General features: G+C 51.1%; 3 protein-coding genes across 3 annotated transcripts; 2 read left to right on the top strand and 1 right to left on the bottom strand.

Annotated features, from left to right (window-relative positions):
* Positions 1-572: 572 nt before the first annotated feature.
* On the top strand, positions 573-6,935 carry LOC124465339 (guanine nucleotide-binding protein G(i) subunit alpha-2-like; the record flags this gene model as incomplete). Its single annotated transcript, XM_047017063.1, has 6 exons — positions 573-751; positions 3,445-3,573; positions 4,652-4,781; positions 5,012-5,165; positions 5,457-5,668; positions 6,101-6,935. Coding segments are annotated over 5 exons (783 nt in total), but the record flags the coding sequence as incomplete, so codon positions are not given.
* A 569-nt stretch (positions 6,936-7,504) lies between these two features.
* Positions 7,505-10,942, top strand: LOC124465337 (PAK4-inhibitor inka2-like). Its single transcript, XM_047017061.1, has 3 exons — positions 7,505-8,059; positions 8,182-8,226; positions 9,869-10,942. Exons 2-3 carry the CDS (start codon positions 8,224-8,226, stop codon positions 10,787-10,789), a joined length of 924 nt encoding a protein of 307 aa, XP_046873017.1. The 5' UTR covers positions 7,505-8,059; positions 8,182-8,223; the 3' UTR covers positions 10,790-10,942.
* A 1,376-nt stretch (positions 10,943-12,318) lies between these two features.
* LOC124465338 (ubiquitin-like modifier-activating enzyme 7) lies at positions 12,319-15,851 on the bottom strand. Its single transcript, XM_047017062.1, has 3 exons — positions 14,786-15,851; positions 13,994-14,085; positions 12,319-12,719 (listed from the first exon to the last, which is right to left on the bottom strand). Exons 1-3 carry the CDS (start codon positions 14,816-14,818, stop codon positions 12,590-12,592), a joined length of 255 nt encoding a protein of 84 aa, XP_046873018.1. The 5' UTR covers positions 14,819-15,851; the 3' UTR covers positions 12,319-12,589.
* Positions 15,852-19,928: the final 4,077 nt, after the last annotated feature.

The following is a 19,928-nucleotide window of genomic DNA, read 5'->3' as shown; positions in this document are numbered from 1 at the left end:
GGTCCTGTGTGCCGTGTTTACAACTGTGTATGTGTGACCACAGCTCATTATCCTAGCAGTGACCGGGCTGTTACAGGACTGACCCCCACCCTATTATCCTGTTTGTTCCCCGTCTAATTCCAGTACAGATGGATGGAGGAGAATGAGACTATTTCCCAACGGGCTTCTCCCTGCTACCACTGACAGACGTTATTACCAGCCTACATTATTTATGATTTGGCCAAGCAACCAGCCACCTCAACCACATTCAACCATATATTTTGCCTCACCAGCCGTTTGAACAGTGGAGATTGTCTGTTCTTATTAGACCATGGGGATAGCATGTTTTGACAACGATTCATCACGGATCCTTCACTAAATTCACTCTGGAGAGCCACATCCGTCACTTCTAACATAAACGCTGTGTCTTTCCCAGTTCTATCAAGACCTCGAGGGGCGTCGACACTCTCAGTGCCAAGCTCAGACGGCTGCGTGCCCCTAGCAGTGACCTGAGCCCTCTCAGTCCTCCTAAGAAACTGGGAGGACCTCTAACGTTTTCGATTTCTCTCTCCTAACAACGCCGCCGTTTCCCCCCACACCGCCCCCTGCAGGACGACGCGCGCCAGCTGTTCGCCCTGTCGGCGGCTGCCGAGGAGCAGGGCATCCTGCCTGAGGAGCTGTCCAACGTCATCCAGCGACTGTGGGCTGACAGCGGGGTGCAGGGCTGCTTCACGCGCTCCCGCGAGTACCAGCTCAACGACTCGGCCGCATAGTGAGTGTGTGTGTGTGTGTGTGTTCACTGGTGCGGCATGTCGTGACGGCTGTATGCATGATTCCACACGAGGATTAGCACACCTAGCCGCGTGACGGCTGCCGTAGGTCACGAAGTCCCAGAGGCTTGTGTGTGGTTTGAGGGTGGTACGCAGGGGGGTTTTTAATGACGCGCCGGCCGGACTTTCGGACATGCTCCCCCTACAGGCTGAGTGACAGGCATGACTTTCGATGGAACCTCTTTGAAGGAAGCGGTACGCTTGGTGACTCTCAATAACCACCTTCTCCCTCCTTTCCCTCCTCCTCTTTAAACCTTCCCCACCCCTCGCTCGGCGACTCGCCACTATAAATGTAAATGTTGCCCGGGGACTAACGGTGAAACCGGCAACTAAATCTCCTCTCTTTCTCATCAGCCATTTTTACCCCTTCATTTAAGCTGGGGAACGAGCCAAGTATCTTTCGAACACAGGTTCACAAATTGCTTTGGTTGCACGATTTCCCAATTTTTTTTTATGACGGCAAAAAAGCGTGAAGAGAATTAATCGATTGTTAGGTTTGACTGCGGAGCGCCAGGTGTTTACCACACGGTGGGGTTAGGACTGATAGATTGCTTGTCAGTGTGCTATCAGGTTTAATCAGGCCTGTTTAATATCCATGGCCAGGTTGCCATATGGACACTCCGTTATTGCACTTGTTTATTATATTCTACACACTGTATTGTTCTCGTTTGTATTGATCCAATAGAGAAAGCCTGAAGCGAGACAGCTCCTCTTTGCTCCACTCCTCTCCTCTGCTCTTCTGTCCTCCCCTCCCTTCCCCCTCCTCTCCACTGCTTTTCTGTCCTCCCTTCCCCCTCCTCTCCTCTCCTCTGCTCTTCTGTCCTCCCCTCCCTTCCCCCTCCTCTCCTCTGCTCTTCTGTCCTCCCCTCCCTTCCCCCTCCTCTCCTCTGCTCTTCTGTCCTCCCCTCCCTTCCCCCCTCCTCTCCTCTGCTCTTCTATCCTCCCCTCCCTTCCCCCCTCCTCTCCTCTGCTCTTCTGTCCTCCCTTCCCCCTCCTCTCCTCTGCTCTTCTGTCCTCCCTTCCCCCTCCTCTCCTCTGCTCTTCTGTCCTCCCTTCCCCCTCCTCTCCTCTGCTCTTCTGTCCTCCCTTCCTTCTCCTCTCCTCTCATCTCCTTCTCCATTCTGCTGTTAGCAAGTTGCTTTAACGTTTGCCAAGGCAGGCAGGCAGGCAGGCAGGCAGGTAGGCAGGCAGACAAACCATTGATGAGTTTCTGGAGCCAAGCAGGAACGTACGGTGTTATACAAGACAGAGCCTCAGCACACGGCCAAGGGATTATTAATCTAGTTAGCATGGAATCTCTGCGGTTGGTCTATGAACAGCCCCCCCGGGTTCACATCCGATGGATCGCGTCTCGCGATGTACGACGTGGCAGAGCTGACCCGAGGGGTTAGTATTGACGGGTATTGGACTGCGACGGTGCTTGGCTCTCGTTCCCTTTCCGCAGTGTCAGGCGTCCTCCCTAGTGAGATCTTCTGCATGAGTGGACAGGAGATGTGGTGCAGCCATCTTGTCTCCATGTCTGTCCATGAACGCTTGACTGGGCCGTCCACGCTCCCAGCTGGCCAACGCCGATGACGCCATGCTTATGTAAGCGGAGCGGGGCTGGGGTCCTGCATGGAGCGACGTGCACGGTGGAGAGGGCCTCCCCATGGCTATCCTGCAGACTGTCTGCTCGGCGACAGGGACGGAGACAGGGAGGGAGACAGGGAGACAGGGAGGGAGGGAGACAAACACCGATGCAGACACACAGAGATGGAGGCTCCTAATGATTATTGACGTTTATTTCCTCATCTCAACTGTCATATCAGTACTGCTTTGGAGGGGGCGGGGGGGGGGGGGGGGGGGGGGCGGGGGGGGGGCGACTGATCAGGTCATTTGGTCTTTGCGGATCAATAATCCCGGTCTGCATCTTTGTTCTGTCATTGATCTCACCGTGAAGGCCTGATTGGTGGGCCGGCTCCCAGTGACTGTTCTGGGAGTCGCCGCAGGAGGCTCAAACGAGTCCTCCATGTGAAGACGCCGTAAGTAAAACCCACTGGAGCGGAGCGGGAAAGAGGAAAGCAGGGGCACGTTGCCATAGCAATGTGTCCTCTGAGAGTCACCCATGGAGAGAATGGGTCCAGGCACACCGCCTCGGTAGTCCAGCAGGACTATTTACGGAGCAGCGAGACTATAGCGCTCTGCGTTGATAGCAGCTGTCTTGGACTGGGCCATGCTGTCATTGTTGTCCGACACCAGCCCACTGAAAGCATTCAGGAAGATTGTATTCTTCCCCACAGGCTACTGACAGTCTCAGTCTGTCACGCAGTGCGATGTGGAGAATCGCGGCGGGTGTGGGTGGGCGAATAAAGGTGTGAACGAGTGCGTGTATGCATTCGTGCTTGCGTGCGTGTGAGCGTGTGATTGTGCGTGCTTGTGTGCGTGTGTGCGTGTGATTGTGCGTGCTTGCGTGCGTGTGAGCGTGTGATTGTGCGTGCTTGTGTGCGTGTGTGCGTGTGATTGTGCGTGCTTGTGTGCGTGTGTGCGTGTGATTGTGCGTGCTTGTGTGCGTGTGAGCGTGTGATTGTGCGTGCTTGTGTGCGTGTGTGATTGTGTGTGTGCGGTTGTGTCATTGTTGTGTCCCTGTCCTCCACAGCTACCTGAACGACCTGGAGAGGATAGCCCAAGCCGACTACATCCCCTCTCAGCAGGATGTGCTGCGCACCCGAGTCAAGACCACCGGCATCGTGGAGACACACTTCACCTTTAAGGATCTGCACTTCAAGTGAGGGCTCTCAGCATTCCATCCATCCGAACGCCGACACGCTTCGCTCAGGGGCGTGGCCTCACGTCCGCCCCCGCGCCGTGCGTTCCCGAATCCACTCTGGTGAAAGGCGATTTAGTCCCACCGCGTCTCGACTAGCGTCGGCGTCATGGAGACAGTGTCGGTGTCGGACGTGCAGCGTCTCAGACCGGGCAGGAAGTGTATCTCAGCCCCTCCCCCCTCCCCTCTGCCTCTCTGCCTCTCTGTGCCGTGAGACAGCCCCCCCTCCCCTCTGTCTCTCTGCTCTTCTGTCCTCCCCTCCCTTCCCCCTCCTCTCCTCGGTTTGAATGGTTTCGTTCAAATCCGATGGTTAGTGTTCCTGTGGAAAGGTCCTCGCGCTCTCTGTAGATGGAAATAGGGATATGAGGACAGACAAATACACAGATAGATCGAAAACGAACACGCTATATTAGTGGATGAAACGATACGTTTGGTTTCCGGGACACATGGATGCAAGGTTTGGCTGATAAGAGCTGTAGGCGCGTACAATACATCGTAGATCCTCGGGGGTTTCTCGAGCATTAGGGTCTGGTCTGCCGGGAGTAAACAGCCTCACAGAAAACGAGGATCCTCCACTGAGATAAGCAGAAATGGGACCGGTCTCCAGATCAACTCACTTCCTGCTCGGACCTTTACCTTCCGTCACAGGCGACCTGCGGAGGCCTTCGTCCGCCCCCGTGGCGTTCCCCTGCATCCTTTGCTCTCTGCTCCCTCCCTCCCTCCCTCCAGCCGAGGCCTGGCCTGTCACGACCGACCCGGTGAATCTTCATCGCGGCACCGCTAATGCAGCCCCCCTCTCCTCTCCTCACAACCCCCCCCTCCCCCCGTTGTCCTCTCAGCAACTCGACGAAATGTTCACGCCAAGGGCCACGCGCTCCACGTCACCCTCAACCTCGTCTCCTATCCCCCGCTCTCGCCGTCTCCACCGCCTCGGTTATCCTCGACTTCTCACTCAAACTTGCTCTCTGCGTGCCTTCCCCCCCTCTCCTCCCCCTCTCCCCCTCTGTCCCCCCCCCCCCTCCCTTCTTTCTCCCCGCAGGATGTTCGACGTGGGCGGCCAGCGGTCCGAGAGGAAGAAGTGGATCCACTGCTTCGAGGGAGTCACGGCCATCATCTTCTGTGTGGCGCTGAGCGCTTATGACCTCGTGCTGGCGGAGGACGAGGAGATGGTGAGGACAAAAGACAGCTAAACCAGAGCGCACACGCACACGCGCGCAGCATACGCATGCTATACGTTTGGCTCAGCTCCCGCAGCGAGATGATGGAGAATGGCTTCTTCTCCCGAAAGCCTTCCCTTTAGGGTTTTTTGAGTTGTATTGCCCCCTGGTGGTCGTTATATGTTTCTCATCTCAAGTTAAATGGTCCTCGATGGTGACTCGGTGCCCCCTCTCTCCGTCAGAACCGCATGCACGAGAGCATGAAGCTGTTTGACTCCATCTGCAACAACAAGTGGTTCACAGAGACCTCCATCATCCTCTTCCTCAACAAGAAGGACCTGTTTGAGGAGAAGATCACCCACAGCCCCCTGTCCATCTGCTTCCCAGAGTACTCAGGTATGCTACCTTCATTCACAAGCTCTTACTGTAAGCCTCGGCACCTAGCTGATCCCCTTCCACAGGAAGCCCTGTATACACTGGGACAGCCGGCACACTATTGTCAATGGTCAACTTTATTTATACCATAGCGCATTTCATACCAGGAGGCAACACAATGTGCTTTACAGAGGGGTAAAAGGAGGGGCGGGGGGAGGGGGGGATCAAATGCTTACGTCTGCATCCCCCTTCATGTCGCGAAACGACAACGCGGACGATTCGACCCTAACGCTCGGATCTCTCGCCACCCAGGAGCCAACAAGTACGACGAAGCGGCGAGCTACATCCAGACCAAGTTCGAGGACCTGAACAAGAAGAAAGACACCAAGGAGATCTACACCCACTTCACCTGCGCCACCGACACCAAGAACGTGCAGTTTGTCTTCGACGCCGTCACCGACGTCATCATCAAGAACAACCTGAAGGACTGCGGACTCTTCTAGAAGCCTGGTCAGTCGTAACCGGTGAGAACCCCACCTCGTGATATGGTGTCTCTGGTGTCAAGGGGACTGACTACAGATGTGATGGCTACATGTTGATCTCACTCATGCAGTTCCCAATCAGAAACGATAGAGGGCGACAGAGTCCAAAACACCCAAATAAATCTAAATTTGTATGCATGCAAGGCAAATACACATTTGCATCAGATTGCTCTCATCTTGAAGACGTTAAATATGACTGACATTAAACATGACATTAAACAGGAATAGGAGTGTCGTGAATCAGCAATTAACGGATGGGACTGAGCTCTGAAATGAGCTCGCTTTATTGAGCTCTTTGTGCCGAAGTGGTGCTCAACTAAACTGAGACTTGTCATTGGCCCTGTATGATATAATGGGCGTCTGGGTCTGTCGTCAGAGTCAGCAGGCTGATCCTTGTGTCTCTCCTCCCTCCAGGATCAGGCAGCAGTTCTGGAGCCTGCTGGAGGACAACAAGGACACATCATGACCGACCGCTCGGGCACCGGACGCTTCTTCCTGCTTCTATCAAGGACATCTCAAGAATGGACTGAGTGGGGGGGTGGAGGGGGGGGGGGGGGTAGTGTTTGTGTGTGCGTGGGGGGGGACCAAACTATCACTAAATCCCAACCATTATGTCCTGTCCTCCCATGATTGATTTGATCTTCGTGTGTTTTTTTTTCTTCTGTTGTATTATAGATATTTAATTGGCTATGGTTAACATTGTTATGGATCTCCCAACTCTGGAATTAATCTGATCATTCTCTACCTTTATTGTTTCAAAGTATTATCAAAGGTTAGATAAACATCTTTTCTATTCATGCATTCACCTACTTTAACAGATTAGTGCTGCATATTAGGAGATATTTCATTGCGTAAAGCTTATTTTTTAAAGTGAAAATACAAACCAACAAGCATGGAGAACAAAAAATGGATCGAGGGGATTTTTAATGATGTTTACACAAAGCTGATATTGGTAGCTGTACTATACCGCATATGTTCTGCATGACTGTCCAGACATGACCATACGTGTGGGTCTGTATTCCTCACAATCACAGTAACATTCCTTAAATAATGTCTTACGAGAAGAAAACAAGAAATGTACTGTATCACTTTGAACATAATATCTTAAAGATTTTTTAAATTATATTTAATATATGTATGATCCTAACATTTCTTCTCTTTTGGCTTTATTCCAAGTATTTTACAGTATGTTTGTGCCTTGATATCTGTTTACACCTGTTATTTCAAAGTTTGCTTTGTCCATAGTGTGAATTAGGGCTATTTTTACTCCAATTCTGTTCACATGACCTATGAAGAGTTAAATAGACCACACAGATGAGACAGAAGTACAAGGTGATTAATTATGATAGTCTTTTGGTATATATCACATAACATAAACAATTGTTTAATGTAAATAAAGATAAATCACTTGATCTCGAAAGGCTTCAGTTTAGTGTCTTTAGGAAGGTCATTTTGCGGATTTCATGTCATATTGTTGATATTTTACTTTCACATGTAATATGATTTTTCATAAGGCTCTGCAAATGTTAAAACAGGAAAATGAATTAATTGTACATAGACGAGTGGACAGTGGACAGTTGTATTCATCTGCTATTCACACCTGACAAAGACAAATAATTGCACTTTGCAAACTGGAATAAAGAATAAATCTTTTCTGGAGAATATAACTAATCTAGTACTGTTTATGCAAGAGGGTGCCACCCAGTATTACCAAAAGCTTCCGCTGAGCAAAAAATGATATTGCAAATCACGACACATTAGCTTGCTATGCATAGCTCAAGTGAACTTGCTAATATGACTGCTATCCAAAGATATCCACAAGGTGGCAGGTTACACAAAGTGTTGGCCAAATTGTAGTACTCAGGCTTTGTATCAGCTCAAGGCTGAATACTGTACATTTATAGAATTATTGGTTAACATACCACCTAATTTACCCATTTGTCTCATCAACAAAATCTGTAAGTAATCCTTAATGGACGATATAAGATGTTTCATTAATGTTAACTAAACAGTGTTCACTTTTAAGTGTCAGGCAGATGAAGCAAACAAGTAGACTTCAGAAAAATGTTGAAATAAGTAAATAATTATATTTCTAGTAGAAACGATGATGCGAGGGGTTCTGATGTTTAGATGCAGTACACAGAACTTAAGAGGACTCTTGTTTCAGGCGCTTTGCTATTGGCTGATTCCACTGATCGCTAACTGGCTCAAAAAGGGAAGGATCAGTACCAACAAAACACTGTCAGACTCAGACCCTCTCCATGCAGTCAGCACATGAGCCACTGTTGGGGGGTTGTCAGAGAAGAACATCATCAACTACGATAAAACAATTGTGGATTTACTAGAAACGTCCACGGAGTGCAGCATATAAACGTAAGTGCCATTGAGTACAATTGTGTAACACTTGTAGACATTTTAAATGTTAAAGATATACGTGTTATTTATCTAACAACATGTTTGGAGCCTTGTGTAATATTAGCTGAATTGTTTTACAGGAATAAATAATTAATTGAAAGCCAGACACTTCTGTGAAAGCGATGGTGAGTCTTTCCACGTTTATTACTTTTTTAATTTTGTTTAAGAAATAACAGCAACAGGGAACTGAATAATACTGCGAGTTAGGGCTGTGCAGTCGGGAGAGAGACGCGTGCTTGGCTTGCACCGAAATGCACCACGCATTTGTAACTTTGCATTAAGTGACATAGGCCTGCATGAGGAGGTGCACTCTGTAGGTCAAAAGGCAGCAAGTCAGTTCCAGTTCTAAGGGTCCTTCATTCCTTACTGTAATGTTGATATGCTTTTAAGGTATATCATATAGTGATATAGAACACAGTAAGAGGATTGCTATCAATGTGATTCATGGCTCTGAGCATGATCACAACAGTCGATTACCAGGCGAGTACAATGGCATTGAAACTTAATTGAAACATGGCGATTAGGATCCTAGAACGCCTCTTTAGATAGCCTATCAGACAAACTGTGTTGCCCGTGCTCTAAAAGTCTACTGTCTGTGTGATTCAAAGCATAAACAGACCCCCACGCTGTTTCGTTAGAGATATGGAGGACTGTAGACTTGTTGGTGGTGGGTAGTAGGTGTGAAGGTCTCTGTGAGTCTGTCGAGAGCTCCCCTCTGGTGCCAAATGGTTGAGATCCCACAGCTGTGATAACATCAGGCCATGGGCACTCACCCCTCTCCCTGGGTCTGCAAACTGGCCTTAGGAGACTGCACTGCTGGAGTCTGTAACTTTAACGAGCATGGCCTTACACATGGAAACGCACCAAACAAGTGTTGCAGAAAACATGAGCGGATAACGTGTTTCCCACGGGGTTAGTCATTCGTTCAACGGGGAACGTCGTTAGGGCCATCTTCGACATTTGAACTGCTCTGCGTGTCTATTTTACACAACATCAAATCCTCATTCCTTGATAGTCATAGTGTGACTCAATCAGTATGACTGACAATATGTGAATTGACGACGGGTATATTATTCATCCAAGGGGGGTTCCTGCGCCTATTGTGTAATCCCAGTTCCTGAGTTGATGTCACATCCTGTGGAGAATATTGGCCCACCCCTGTGCAATAGTGTGTAGGAGGCACACATCGGAGCTCCTTTTAGGAACCCTCAGTGTAGCAGGTCCAGCTTCCTCCCCATGCTGTACAGAAGTGGAGCGGGGGGATCTCTTGGGAATCCCGTTTCACAGAGCCATGCTCTCTGGTGGGGCAGGAGGAGCAGCCTGCTCCAGAAAGCTGCTCTGGGCCCCACAGGAATGTCTGGGCCCGCTGATGTGGTGGAGCCCTGGAGGAGAAAACCAGCTGGGGGAGCAGAGCTGGGGAGCTGCTCTGGTTTGATCTCAGCCAGTCGTTAGGAAGTTGTCAAGGGGCTGCAGGGACCAGAACGATACAACAGGCAGGGCAACAGCGGTGGCTCATCGTGTAGAGCGAGTCCCATATGGGCTGAGGACCTAACACGGTGTTCCGATCCACATGGCTTCCCCTCTTTCCCCCGTCTATCTGTCTCTGTCCAATAAAGCTGGGGAAAAAAGACCCCAAATATATCAAACCTTCAGAAGATAGAACAGAGCTGAACTGTATCGACAGACTGTGTAGTAAATGAAATAGTAGGCTGGCTGTGTATGTGGCTGGGTCTAACCCTTTTTTTTATCTCCTGTGTTGCTCTGTAGCTGTGTCTAGGTGACTCGGGAGATTGCCTGCGGGAGCAGGTCCAGCACGTGATGAGGTCACTGCAGGACCTGAAGCAGATGAGCAGGCCTCTGAGCGACCCCTCCGGCCGCTCCTTCGCCCCCGCCCACTTATGCCACCGCCGGGCGGCGCAGCGAGACCGCCTCACCCGCCTGCGTGCCTCGGAGGCGGCCAGCGAGCCCAGCGCCTACGACTCGGCCTGCTGCCTGGCCAGCCCCGTGGAGGAAGGGGAGCACGAGCAGGAGGGCTGTCGGCGTCTGTCGCCGCGAGGTTCCCCCGGCAGCGAGAAGAGCCTGGAGTTTGACTCGGGCTACTCCGAAGCGTCGTGGCAGGACGAGGGCGTGGTGCTGCGGAGGACCAGGAACGTGCGGGTGTCCTCGTCCGCCTGCCTGCGCACCAACCGGGGCTCCGGCGGGCGGGTCCGCCCCAAGTCCACGTCGGACGCGTGCCTGGAGCGCTGGACGTCGTTCGAGGCCAGCGACGACCCCGAGGACTGGACGGCGTCTCTGCTGAGTCGCAGCAGGAACAGGCAGCCCCTGGTCCTGGGGGACAACAGCTTCGCGGACCTCATCAAGAACTGGATGGACCTGCCCGAGTGTCCCGAGCCGGCAGAGTTGAAGCCCAACGCGGGCCGGCGCATGGCCAAGGAGCTGCTGGTCAACGTGCGCAGGAGGCTGGCGGGGTTGTCGAAGAGCGTGGAGGTGAGGGCCCGACCGGCAGACTGCTCCAGGGTGAGCAGGGAGGCGGCCGCTCCCAAGCGCATGTCCTGCCCCGTGGGCTTCCAGCCACGCAAGCCCTTCTTCCACCAGTCCCACACGGGCCTGCACGAACTGGAGACGGACTTCTACCGGGTTCACCGCCCTCATGACCACGGGCAGTCGGCAGCCCATCATATGCAATGACATCATCGGGTATATCTGAGGGGTGCTATCGCCACGGACTTTTCTCGGATTCGAATACCGTATGCCGTTGGATATTTTTATTTTTATATGCTGTTCGTATTTCGGTGTCGTTGAAACCGTTGCAATAAAAAATGTTTTTATTTAATATGAAAATGTGTTTGTTGCCATTTTTATGTGCCGTTCAAATGGTTGCTGCTTAGGCCACGTAAAGCTTCTTTACGGACTTAGACTCTGACCAGACAGCATATGCTAGTTCTGTAGTGCCTGTACTGCTAACCTCACTTCTGAAACACTTCATACACTCAAAAAGGAACTAAATACGTTGGGTTGTTCGATTGACCATTGTATACAGGCATTTGAATACAAATGGAAGAATGGGTGTAGTTCCTGGTGTAGTCATGATTTGCACATGAACAGGTATAAATCCATTGTGCTGAATGGAGCTAGTAGTAAGGAGGCTGTTACCATGAACTATCTGGTCTCCAAGGACACCCAGATCACAACGTGCTAGTCAACAGCTTTTATTCAGTTCAGATAGAAAACACCATAGAAATACCTTTTTCAATCAGTGAAAGAATTGTTTTTCAGCATCAGAATACAAGTCTGCGGTATTTAAACAGTCGCCCAGATCTGAGGAGAGGGAGGGGGGGGGGGGGGATGTTGGTGAGATAACCGTGCTGGTCTGACAGAGGAGGCAGCCTGCTCCCCCTGGAGCTGACATCAACACAGAGATGTTTACATCTCAGAGCATGGAGGAAGGCCACATCCACCCCCCCCCCCCACCCCCCCTCCCTCAGCCTCCAGAAGATCTGGAGGCTGCCTGACCTCATGCCTGGATCACTTCCCAGATGTGGTTCGCTGTGTGTGTGTGTGTGGACCATGGGGGTTTGGTACTGACCCAACAACCGTTGTCAGAGGGTTCACTAACGGTTGGAGCCACAGCACCAACACCCTGGTCGATCTGCCGCTGGCTAGCTCTGGACGCCCCCCTCCTCCCCCCCCCCCCCCCCCCCCCCCCCCCCCCCCCAGCTGATCTAATCCGTCTGCCCCTGGCATGTGTCCACAGCCCGCTGCACAGACACTGAGAGGACCCGCACGCAGAACTGCAGATGGCAGACCTTGCCGCGGCATCTGTCGCTTGGTATTACCCACAGCCACAGTTGATAAGCACCCATAATGGAGCGGTCGAGGCTGGCTAGGCAAGGACCCCCCGCCCCCCTTCTCTCTCTTTCCACCACTCTATATCTGGTGCAATTCAACACATCTGGTCTTACCTTAGCATGGTAATGCCACTAAATGCTTTGCACACGTCCGTTTAATTACCGTCATTTCGCATGCTTCGAGGGGATGGATGGATCAGGGCGATGGTTTGGAGGACTGGGGGACTCCATGCTGGTTCTTGTAGGAGGGCGTTTTCCAGGAAAGGTGTCGATTACCTGCTCGACCTCCATTTCACTTGGAGCTGCTTGGCTGAGGTGATGGCGAGATAAGGCTGGGCTATCAATATTACAAATGCTGTCCAGCAGGAACCAGTTTTGACATCTTAGTATTTAAAAACCAAACCCATCATATATATATATATATATATATACGTAAATGAAAACAGATTAATCTTTTTCCCTACTAAAAAGGTTGAAACATATCATTTAAAGCACCAACATTGATTCACAGTTCAGGAAGTAGAATTGGATCCTGACAGGTTCATTTCAGAGGGAGTGATGACGTGCCGCGTTGGACAGCTGGGTGCGCCGCTCCTCTGTCCGCGCCCCTCGTCTCCACGGTCCGCTCTCGATGACCTCATCAGAGCAGGTAGTGGATGGGCGGCACCACCTCGCAGTCCTCGTCCTCGGCGAAGGAGGGGAACATCTCCAGCATGTGCAGGTCCTCGGGGAGGTCCGCCTTGGTGACCTTCCTCACCACGTCAGACACGCTGGCGAAACACACAACAGAGAAAACACATCAGCTCCAGGCTTTGGCGTGTAGTGTGATTGCATTTCTTTTAACAACAAAAAAGCATCGCTCCTCTTTTTAATACTTTTTATGGTGTTTTTGTGCATATTTGTCTAGCAGAGGTAACGTTTTTTTCAGTAGGTGACCGACTTGCCGAGTGACACATCCAACTTGGGAATGGTCCCCCGAGGGACGAGGAGAAGCATCGCGATGGAACCGCGAAAAAAAAACACGACAAGAGCTCACCACAAATCATTTTCAGTGCCTCGTCGACTGTGGCCTACAAGTGGCGCTCTGACAGACGCCTGCTTCCCGTCCCTTCGATCGATCGCTGCCTCCCCTCTCCTCCGTACAGCCCAGGAGGACTATCAACAATGGAAGCTGGAAGCAGGCCCAGCTCAGGATGTGACTCGAAGGGAGCATTTATCAAACCATGCCTGCTGTCATGAGGCCTCCTCTGGACCCTCTATCTCCCCCCGACACCCCACCCCCACCGCTTCCTCAACAACAAGGAGCCGACACAACGCACTCTCCTGGGAGTGAGGTGCTAACACACGTACTGGAAGACGGGACGAGTAGCGGGAGGAAGAGAGGGAGGTGGAGAGGAGGGGGGTTGGGGGAGGGGTGAGGACAGGCAGATGGGACACCCTGTCACGGTGTGAACAGGGAGAAGAAGAGGGTCAACCTACCGGGCCCGTTCTCACCCTGACCCGTTCGGAGCCCCGTTTATGAACACGAGACTTAAACAGGAGCACGCCGTCAGAAGGCTACTCCCACTGTGTACACACACGCACAGACACGCGAGGTGAAGAGATTCAGGAGAAGACCCAGTCGAAACGTGAAGCCCGGAGCTATGAAAAGTCTCCCCAGCGTGGCGCGATAAAAAAAGAGGGCTGAGACGAGCCAACCAGGTATCCTGTAGCCTCGGCCTGGATTAACTCTTTCCCCTCTCCGCTCCTCCCGTTACGGACGCAAAGGAAGCGCGGAGACGAGAGTGTCGCCACTCCCTGTCCCGACACAAAGGGGAAGTGGCTCATCCTGCCATTAGCCTCGCAAAACAAACAGGGACTGTCGCTGCTGCTGTCTGTTGGTGTGGATGTAGAGGGGTGTGTGTGAGGGGTGTGTGTGTTGGCTTTTGTGCCTGTGTGGTGTTGATGTTGGTGTCTGTCCCGGTGATAAGAATCCTTCCGTCGTCTCTCGCCACACAGAGCAGACGGGTTCAGGCCGGGTCAGGTTCTGCAGGGAGAGACGTACCTCAGCAGGAGTCTCTCCTGGTGAGCGGGGCCGGCGTCGTACAACACGGCACTCCCATAAAACAGGCTGCTGACCTCCAAGTGGTGCTGCTCCTGCGAGGAAAATGCCAGGGATCGAACGTTTACACACAGCATAGAGCAGATTAGACTGTATTTGCATTTGAGTCCAGTGAGCGACTGTCCAGGGATGACCCACAGCTTCCACAAATACACTTGTGGATCATTGCAGGTCAGAGGCTGGGGGGGGGGGTGGGGGGGGGGGGGGGGGGGGGGGGGGGGTGCTGGAGCCAAACATGCAATGTTGTTTTTGTGAATTTAACCACCGAATAAATGGGAAGGATGAATCAACAAGTCAGTTCTACGTTCAGGGCAAGTAGATTCAAGTTTGCTACGCCGCTTGGAGATGTTGTGTTGAGACGCTGCCAATGCAGCTGACCTAAATGACTCAAGGCAGGATGTGGAGGGAGCGGAGGAGCGTGGATCCAATGAGGAATTATCTAGCAAACTGACATGCACGTTCAGACATGTCTCTAATGTCTGCCCCTGCAGTTGTGCAAACACACATACGTACCTTCAGTCTCAGTCTGGGATGGGCCATCGCTCAGCTATCCTGCTCACGAGGAGCTAACCACAACCCCCCGCCCTCCCCCCCCCTCCCCCACCCCAAACTCCAGTCCTTTACTCTTCACATCATATGTGAGAACAACTATGTTAACAGTCTATATAGCTCTATCAGCAAGTGCACGTGTGTGTGTGTGTTTGTATGTGTGTAGGGAGGGAGACTGCATAGTACCTTGATGTGGCGGAGCAGTTCTCCCAAGGTCATTTCCTGCTGGGCATCTCCTCTGCCCCGGACCTGGAAGTCATCCCACAGAGAATACTCCTTTCCTGCAACCTAGAGATAGACACAACACAAACACACAACACACCTGGCACATCACACATACAGTAGAGCAGTAGCCCACACAGTAGGTTTCGACCTCCTGACAAAACAAGCCAAAGCACCCAGAAACAAATACATCATTCAGCTGAAGTGTACTTTCAAAATGCACGGAATATTAAACGGCATATTTAGGAACTCTTTTGCCCCAGAGTCAGAATAACCGTTTCCTTGTCTGAGCTGGAGAGCATTGGACTTGGTTCAGCAGCGCTATGGACAGTCAAGCATCCGTAGCTCTAACGTTGCGTCTGGAACCGTGCTAAAAACATAAGACGAGTGAAATAAGGGGGAATATGATATTTATGCTGTATGCCATCTCCATGAATTCAGTGAGCTAGCTGCCGGGCAAAAAACCCAGGATCTGTCCTCAGTTGAAATGTTTAGTATTTTAGAAAATATGAGCCATTAACAAAATCACATTGAGGAATACGCTTGATAAAAACTTAACCTCGAAGGATACGAACACCCTCCCCTCGACTGTGGAATAACACTGAGGAATTTTCCAGATGCTTTGCCAGACTGCAGATCCAATGGCAGCAACAGTCAGGGGCTTTTAGTCAAGAGTTTGAAGGGCCAGTTTTCCCCTCAGTGTTGCACATATAGAGCCTCTGTCTTGGGCCTGGCTCTGTGACAGGAACGGCTGAGTCAGACCAGGGGGGATGAGGAATGGAAACCCCGAACAGACATACACCTGATGCTGTCCACCTCAGAAGGAAATCCAGAACCTTCTACTTCAACAGCCTCCATCAGCTGACCCACCACTGACGTGATGAAACGATCCATACCGCTTGCGTGAGACGTATTGACACGGACGCAATAACAAGGACCTCACTACAAAGTCCTTCTCGATGTTGCGCGTGTTGCAGGAGACACACGCGCTCACGATTCACCCGTTCAGAATGCTGAAACCAAACCCATGCATGACGGGGGTGTTTATCCCGACAGCTGGAGGGCCTGTTGGGCTCTAAAGTCTGGATGAAAAGAAGAGAGGAAACCAGAGCCTCGATCCAGAGCTTTTATCGTCCTATCAACACAGTTGTCACCCATGATGACTTCATCGTAAACATTCTTCGTCACGAGGTGATGGTGCTATGGTGATGGTGCTATGGTGCTGGTTTGCTACAAGGAACCCTCATGATCTACAGGTCATTTTAGGCCATTGGTATCATAGAGGAGGCTAGCCATAGCTAAGGTCTACAACACAACTCGTTTCAAATCCTCACCACCAGAGACGCTCTGGTAGCCACAGCGATTCGTGTGAATCTCTAGAACCCTCACCTTTCAAGGGGTTTCTTCTCTGGTCATTTACACATTCTCCTCAAGAGAGGTGAGACTCGCTCCCGCAGGGGAAATATGTCAAAAGATGTCCCTTGCAGCTTCTCAGAGGGCAGGAACTGTCTGGTGGTGGGGGGGGGGGGAGGGTGGTTGGGGTTGAGTGAGAGATCGAGACTTGACCTGAGCGCTGAATACCAAAAGTCCAGTAAAACCTGTGTCTAATTATCTCTGCCTCAGCGGCCAAGAGGAACTGTGGGTCTGGTTGAGGCCTTCTGCATTTAGAACCTGGGGTCACACTCACACAGTGAGGCTGCTCCTTCAGTCTATACCGCTGGCTCGTGGGCTAGGATTCACATCCCACGCCTCTGTGGCTAGAAAAAGCCCCAGAAAGCAATGCTGAAATCACCCAAACAAAATGTTGAACATCAATAAAAACATCTCTTTTCAGAGAACCGGTCTTTCTTTGTCTGAGGTTTCGAGGTTTTCCCCAGAGACCAGGACGAGGGCAGTGCTACTCGCGGAGTCTTGTGGATTCTGCAGTGTAAACCAGGCTATTTCGATCCATTCCCCCTCCCTTCCTCTCCTTCAAATCTGTTGAAGAAGTCCAGCAGGAACACAGGGCCAGTCAGCTGGTCTGTGTGTGTCGGCTGCATGTGGCCCAGAGTGATGTCACCCCCCTCGCCGCCACGACGGCGAATAAACACAAGCAGAAATGGTGGAACCAAGCCCACTGCTGGAAAGAGTTAGAAAGCCCCAACCTCTCCATACAAGTCTCTTCGGAAGTGAATTCTCCTAATAGAAAACACAATCGTCCCCAGAAAAGGACCATTAACGTGGACAAAAGTATTAATGGGTTTTTATATGTAGCCCACATCTGAGGGCAGGACCGTGAGAAAACCAGCACAGTGTCTGGCTTCACAATGACAGTGAAGCCTAATGACAAGCTAGCTTACCAATAACTCAAATGACTGTGACCGTACTCATAAAGTGCTTGAATTCGGAAAAATCCAAAAGGCTTGCAGAAGTAAACGCAGCCTCTACAAATGCTCCAAAGGGTCACTTTTGTGGTAGAAAGTCCCCCATCTCTGAAGGGGGGCGTGACTGGCCGTATATAGATTCTTGGTTTTGGAAGTATTAGACAAACGGCTGATTGGAGACAGTATCTAAAAGAATAATGACCAGTTCAAACACACGGTGATAGTGGCAAAGTCTCTCTCTGAGGCATGAAGGTCAGAGGACGGTCTTTATAACGAATTGAGGAAGCAAAGATAACACGCAGCTGAACAGATGTTCATTATCCAATCGGGCGGATGCTACATCATTGGCCCGTGACATCATCAGCGCACAATATAAGTTACAGATTCAACACATCACAGTAAAGAAGGCTGATGATCTACTGATTGTGATTAATAGAAGTAAAGAAGAAATCCCCCGATGTTCTCCCACTCTTGGCTGCCACCTTCAGAACAGCCGTATCCAGTCTGGCGTTAGTTCCATACAACCCAGAGCGGGTCTAATCTGGTCAAAGGCCCCAAGCTGGACGTGAGAGGGCTGGCTCACTGGCCTTCATCGTCATGTGGGTTAAGCACAGGCTGAAACACAGTGACTGTGATAGGCAGGGGCAGGTTTGAAAAAGAAGCCCTCTCTCTGACACCAGCCAACATTCTCATCTGTTGCCCCCACATATCAACATGCATTACAACTGGGGCTCTGTCAAGCACGTCCACACTGTGGGCTTGCCAACATGCAGAGATGTGAACCACAGCAGGAGACCGTAGGAGACAGTGTGCCAGTATGGTTGACCTTGAGTCTGTAGGCTGGATCCAGCTGCTTCTGTACGGTGTTTTTGACTATCAAAAGACAGTCTCTTTCTCCATTCTGGTACCTGTAATAACATCACCTGAGTCAAGAGAGTACCCACTGACAGTACATGTCAATGACGATTTCCACAAGACCAACAATACACCTGTCCTCCCTAAAGAGCAGAAAGGACGTTTAATATGAATGTTCCAATTGCGCCTGGTCAGAAATGTGCTCCTTGCCATTGGCAGTCCCTACCAGACCTCTACTAACAGTGGAGCTCCCCCTGTCTGTCAGGATGTCCTGGTACGGAGCAGGAAGCAGGAATCTGGAAGCTGGACGGGATTCCACGGTGACAGATCTTCCTGAGGAAGTCAGGCTTGGGCTGGAGCTTCCAGCTTCCCTGGAAGTAAGCCAACATCTCCAAGACAGCTTGACGAACACATAACACACACCTCCTGAGGAGCAGCCCAAATGGTCAGGGGCAGGTCTGTGATCAATGGGGATCACGCTACAGGACACTCTCGACTTCCCAGAGGTGAATTCCGAGCCGACATTATCATCCCTCGGCAACCCGAAGAAGCAGACGTAAACACAGGAAAATGAAACAGACATTCATTAGCCGCCAGGGCACATGACTGTAATGGGCAACAAACATACACTCCGCGTGCGATAACAGAGGAGGAGACTTAAAATAGCCGTCCTCAGCCAGATTGGCTAATCACACACGCATGAAGTTCAGCGACCTGTCAAGTGAGGGGAACCCAGAGGAAATGCTGCCACTGAGTCCAGTGAACTCCCGGCCCGGACTGATAAGGGAAGGGAACCAAAACGGACCAGAGGCGCTTTGACCGCCACAAAGCAGAAGCATGTCAGCCATTTTGCTACAGGCCTTGAAGTTAGCTTGGGCCACACTGTAATCATAATTTGCAGCATTCTGCCCTTTCACACAATGGAGCATTCTCACCGACAGGAAGCCGTGGTCATGCGGCTAAACTCGATAAGTCCTTCTTCCTGCAGCACGCAGCAAGAAATAGCAATGTCACACTGCAGTCTCTGTCGGAGCTCCTTGCCAAAGCTCCGCCATAGGAATGGTTTTTAGAACTCGTGGTGGCTTGAGGGCTCAAAAGTCCCTTTCTGTCTTTGAACGGTTTCAAAGTGAGCTTTAGGGCGGACAGATGGGCTGAGTGAGGTCTGTGTGGTCCTTTAGATCTTATTCTTGATTCCTGGTATAAAGCTCTCGCTTAGCATAGCTTTTTGTCTCACATCAGAGAAAAAGACAGATGCTTTACCGAGGCAAGGCCAAAGCCTTCTTTAAAGGGCGACAGGATTAAATGAACGACTCCGTTTATCATTCAATAACCCTCTCAGAGGGATTGCCTGTCAGTTTGCGATGAAGTATTTTCAAATCCAAGTGACAGTTCAAGTACATTTTCACTCTAACACGACGGCCCGTCTTGTCGTATCAACCTGAAATCATATTCATCAGACAGGATCTCTTCGCACAGGACAGAATGCGACTCGGGCCAACCCAGGAAATGCCTCTCGCACGGCTGTTCAACGGTCAACAGACAAAAACAGTGGAACCATCCAAGTGAGGGAATCAACCATTTCCTCTTTCTCCTGTGCCAGCCAGTCAGGGCCGAGTGAACCAGCCTCTGCTGACGTCTCCTGGACGTCACGTCGCCCCCCCCCCCAGCTGTTTGGCTGCTGACGCACATCCATCCCGATCAATAAGAGCCCCAAAGCCATCAGAAGGCCAACACAGATCACCACGCTGTCACCGTATTCATATATGTAACCTGTTGGTACTTGTGTTGGCGCGTGCGTCCGCACTGAATTTTTCGAGGTTCGTGTGCGCTTGGTACAGCAGTTCGCCGACCAAGGTAGAGGCAAGATGGAGTGGAGGGGATCATGTTTA

This window comes from Hypomesus transpacificus, unplaced genomic scaffold (assembly GCF_021917145.1).
Source record: "Hypomesus transpacificus isolate Combined female unplaced genomic scaffold, fHypTra1 scaffold_477, whole genome shotgun sequence".
In the NCBI taxonomy this organism is placed as follows: domain Eukaryota; kingdom Metazoa; phylum Chordata; class Actinopteri; order Osmeriformes; family Osmeridae; genus Hypomesus; species Hypomesus transpacificus.
This window is presented reverse-complemented; position numbering and strand designations above follow the sequence as displayed.

What these genes read in the sequence shown, in the direction of transcription:
- LOC124465338 (XM_047017062.1), bottom strand. Translation starts at nt 14,818, where the DNA reads ATGACCTTGGGAGAACTGCTCCGCCACATCAAG. An exon ending in AACTGCTCCGCCACATCAAG is followed by an intron (nt 14,086 to 14,785) that starts GTACTATGCAGT and finishes TTTTCCTCGCAG; the next exon opens with GAGCAGCACCACTTGGAGGT. An exon ending in CAGGAGAGACTCCTGCTGAG is followed by an intron (nt 12,720 to 13,993) that starts GTACGTCTCTCC and finishes GTGTTTCGCCAG; the next exon opens with CGTGTCTGACGTGGTGAGGA.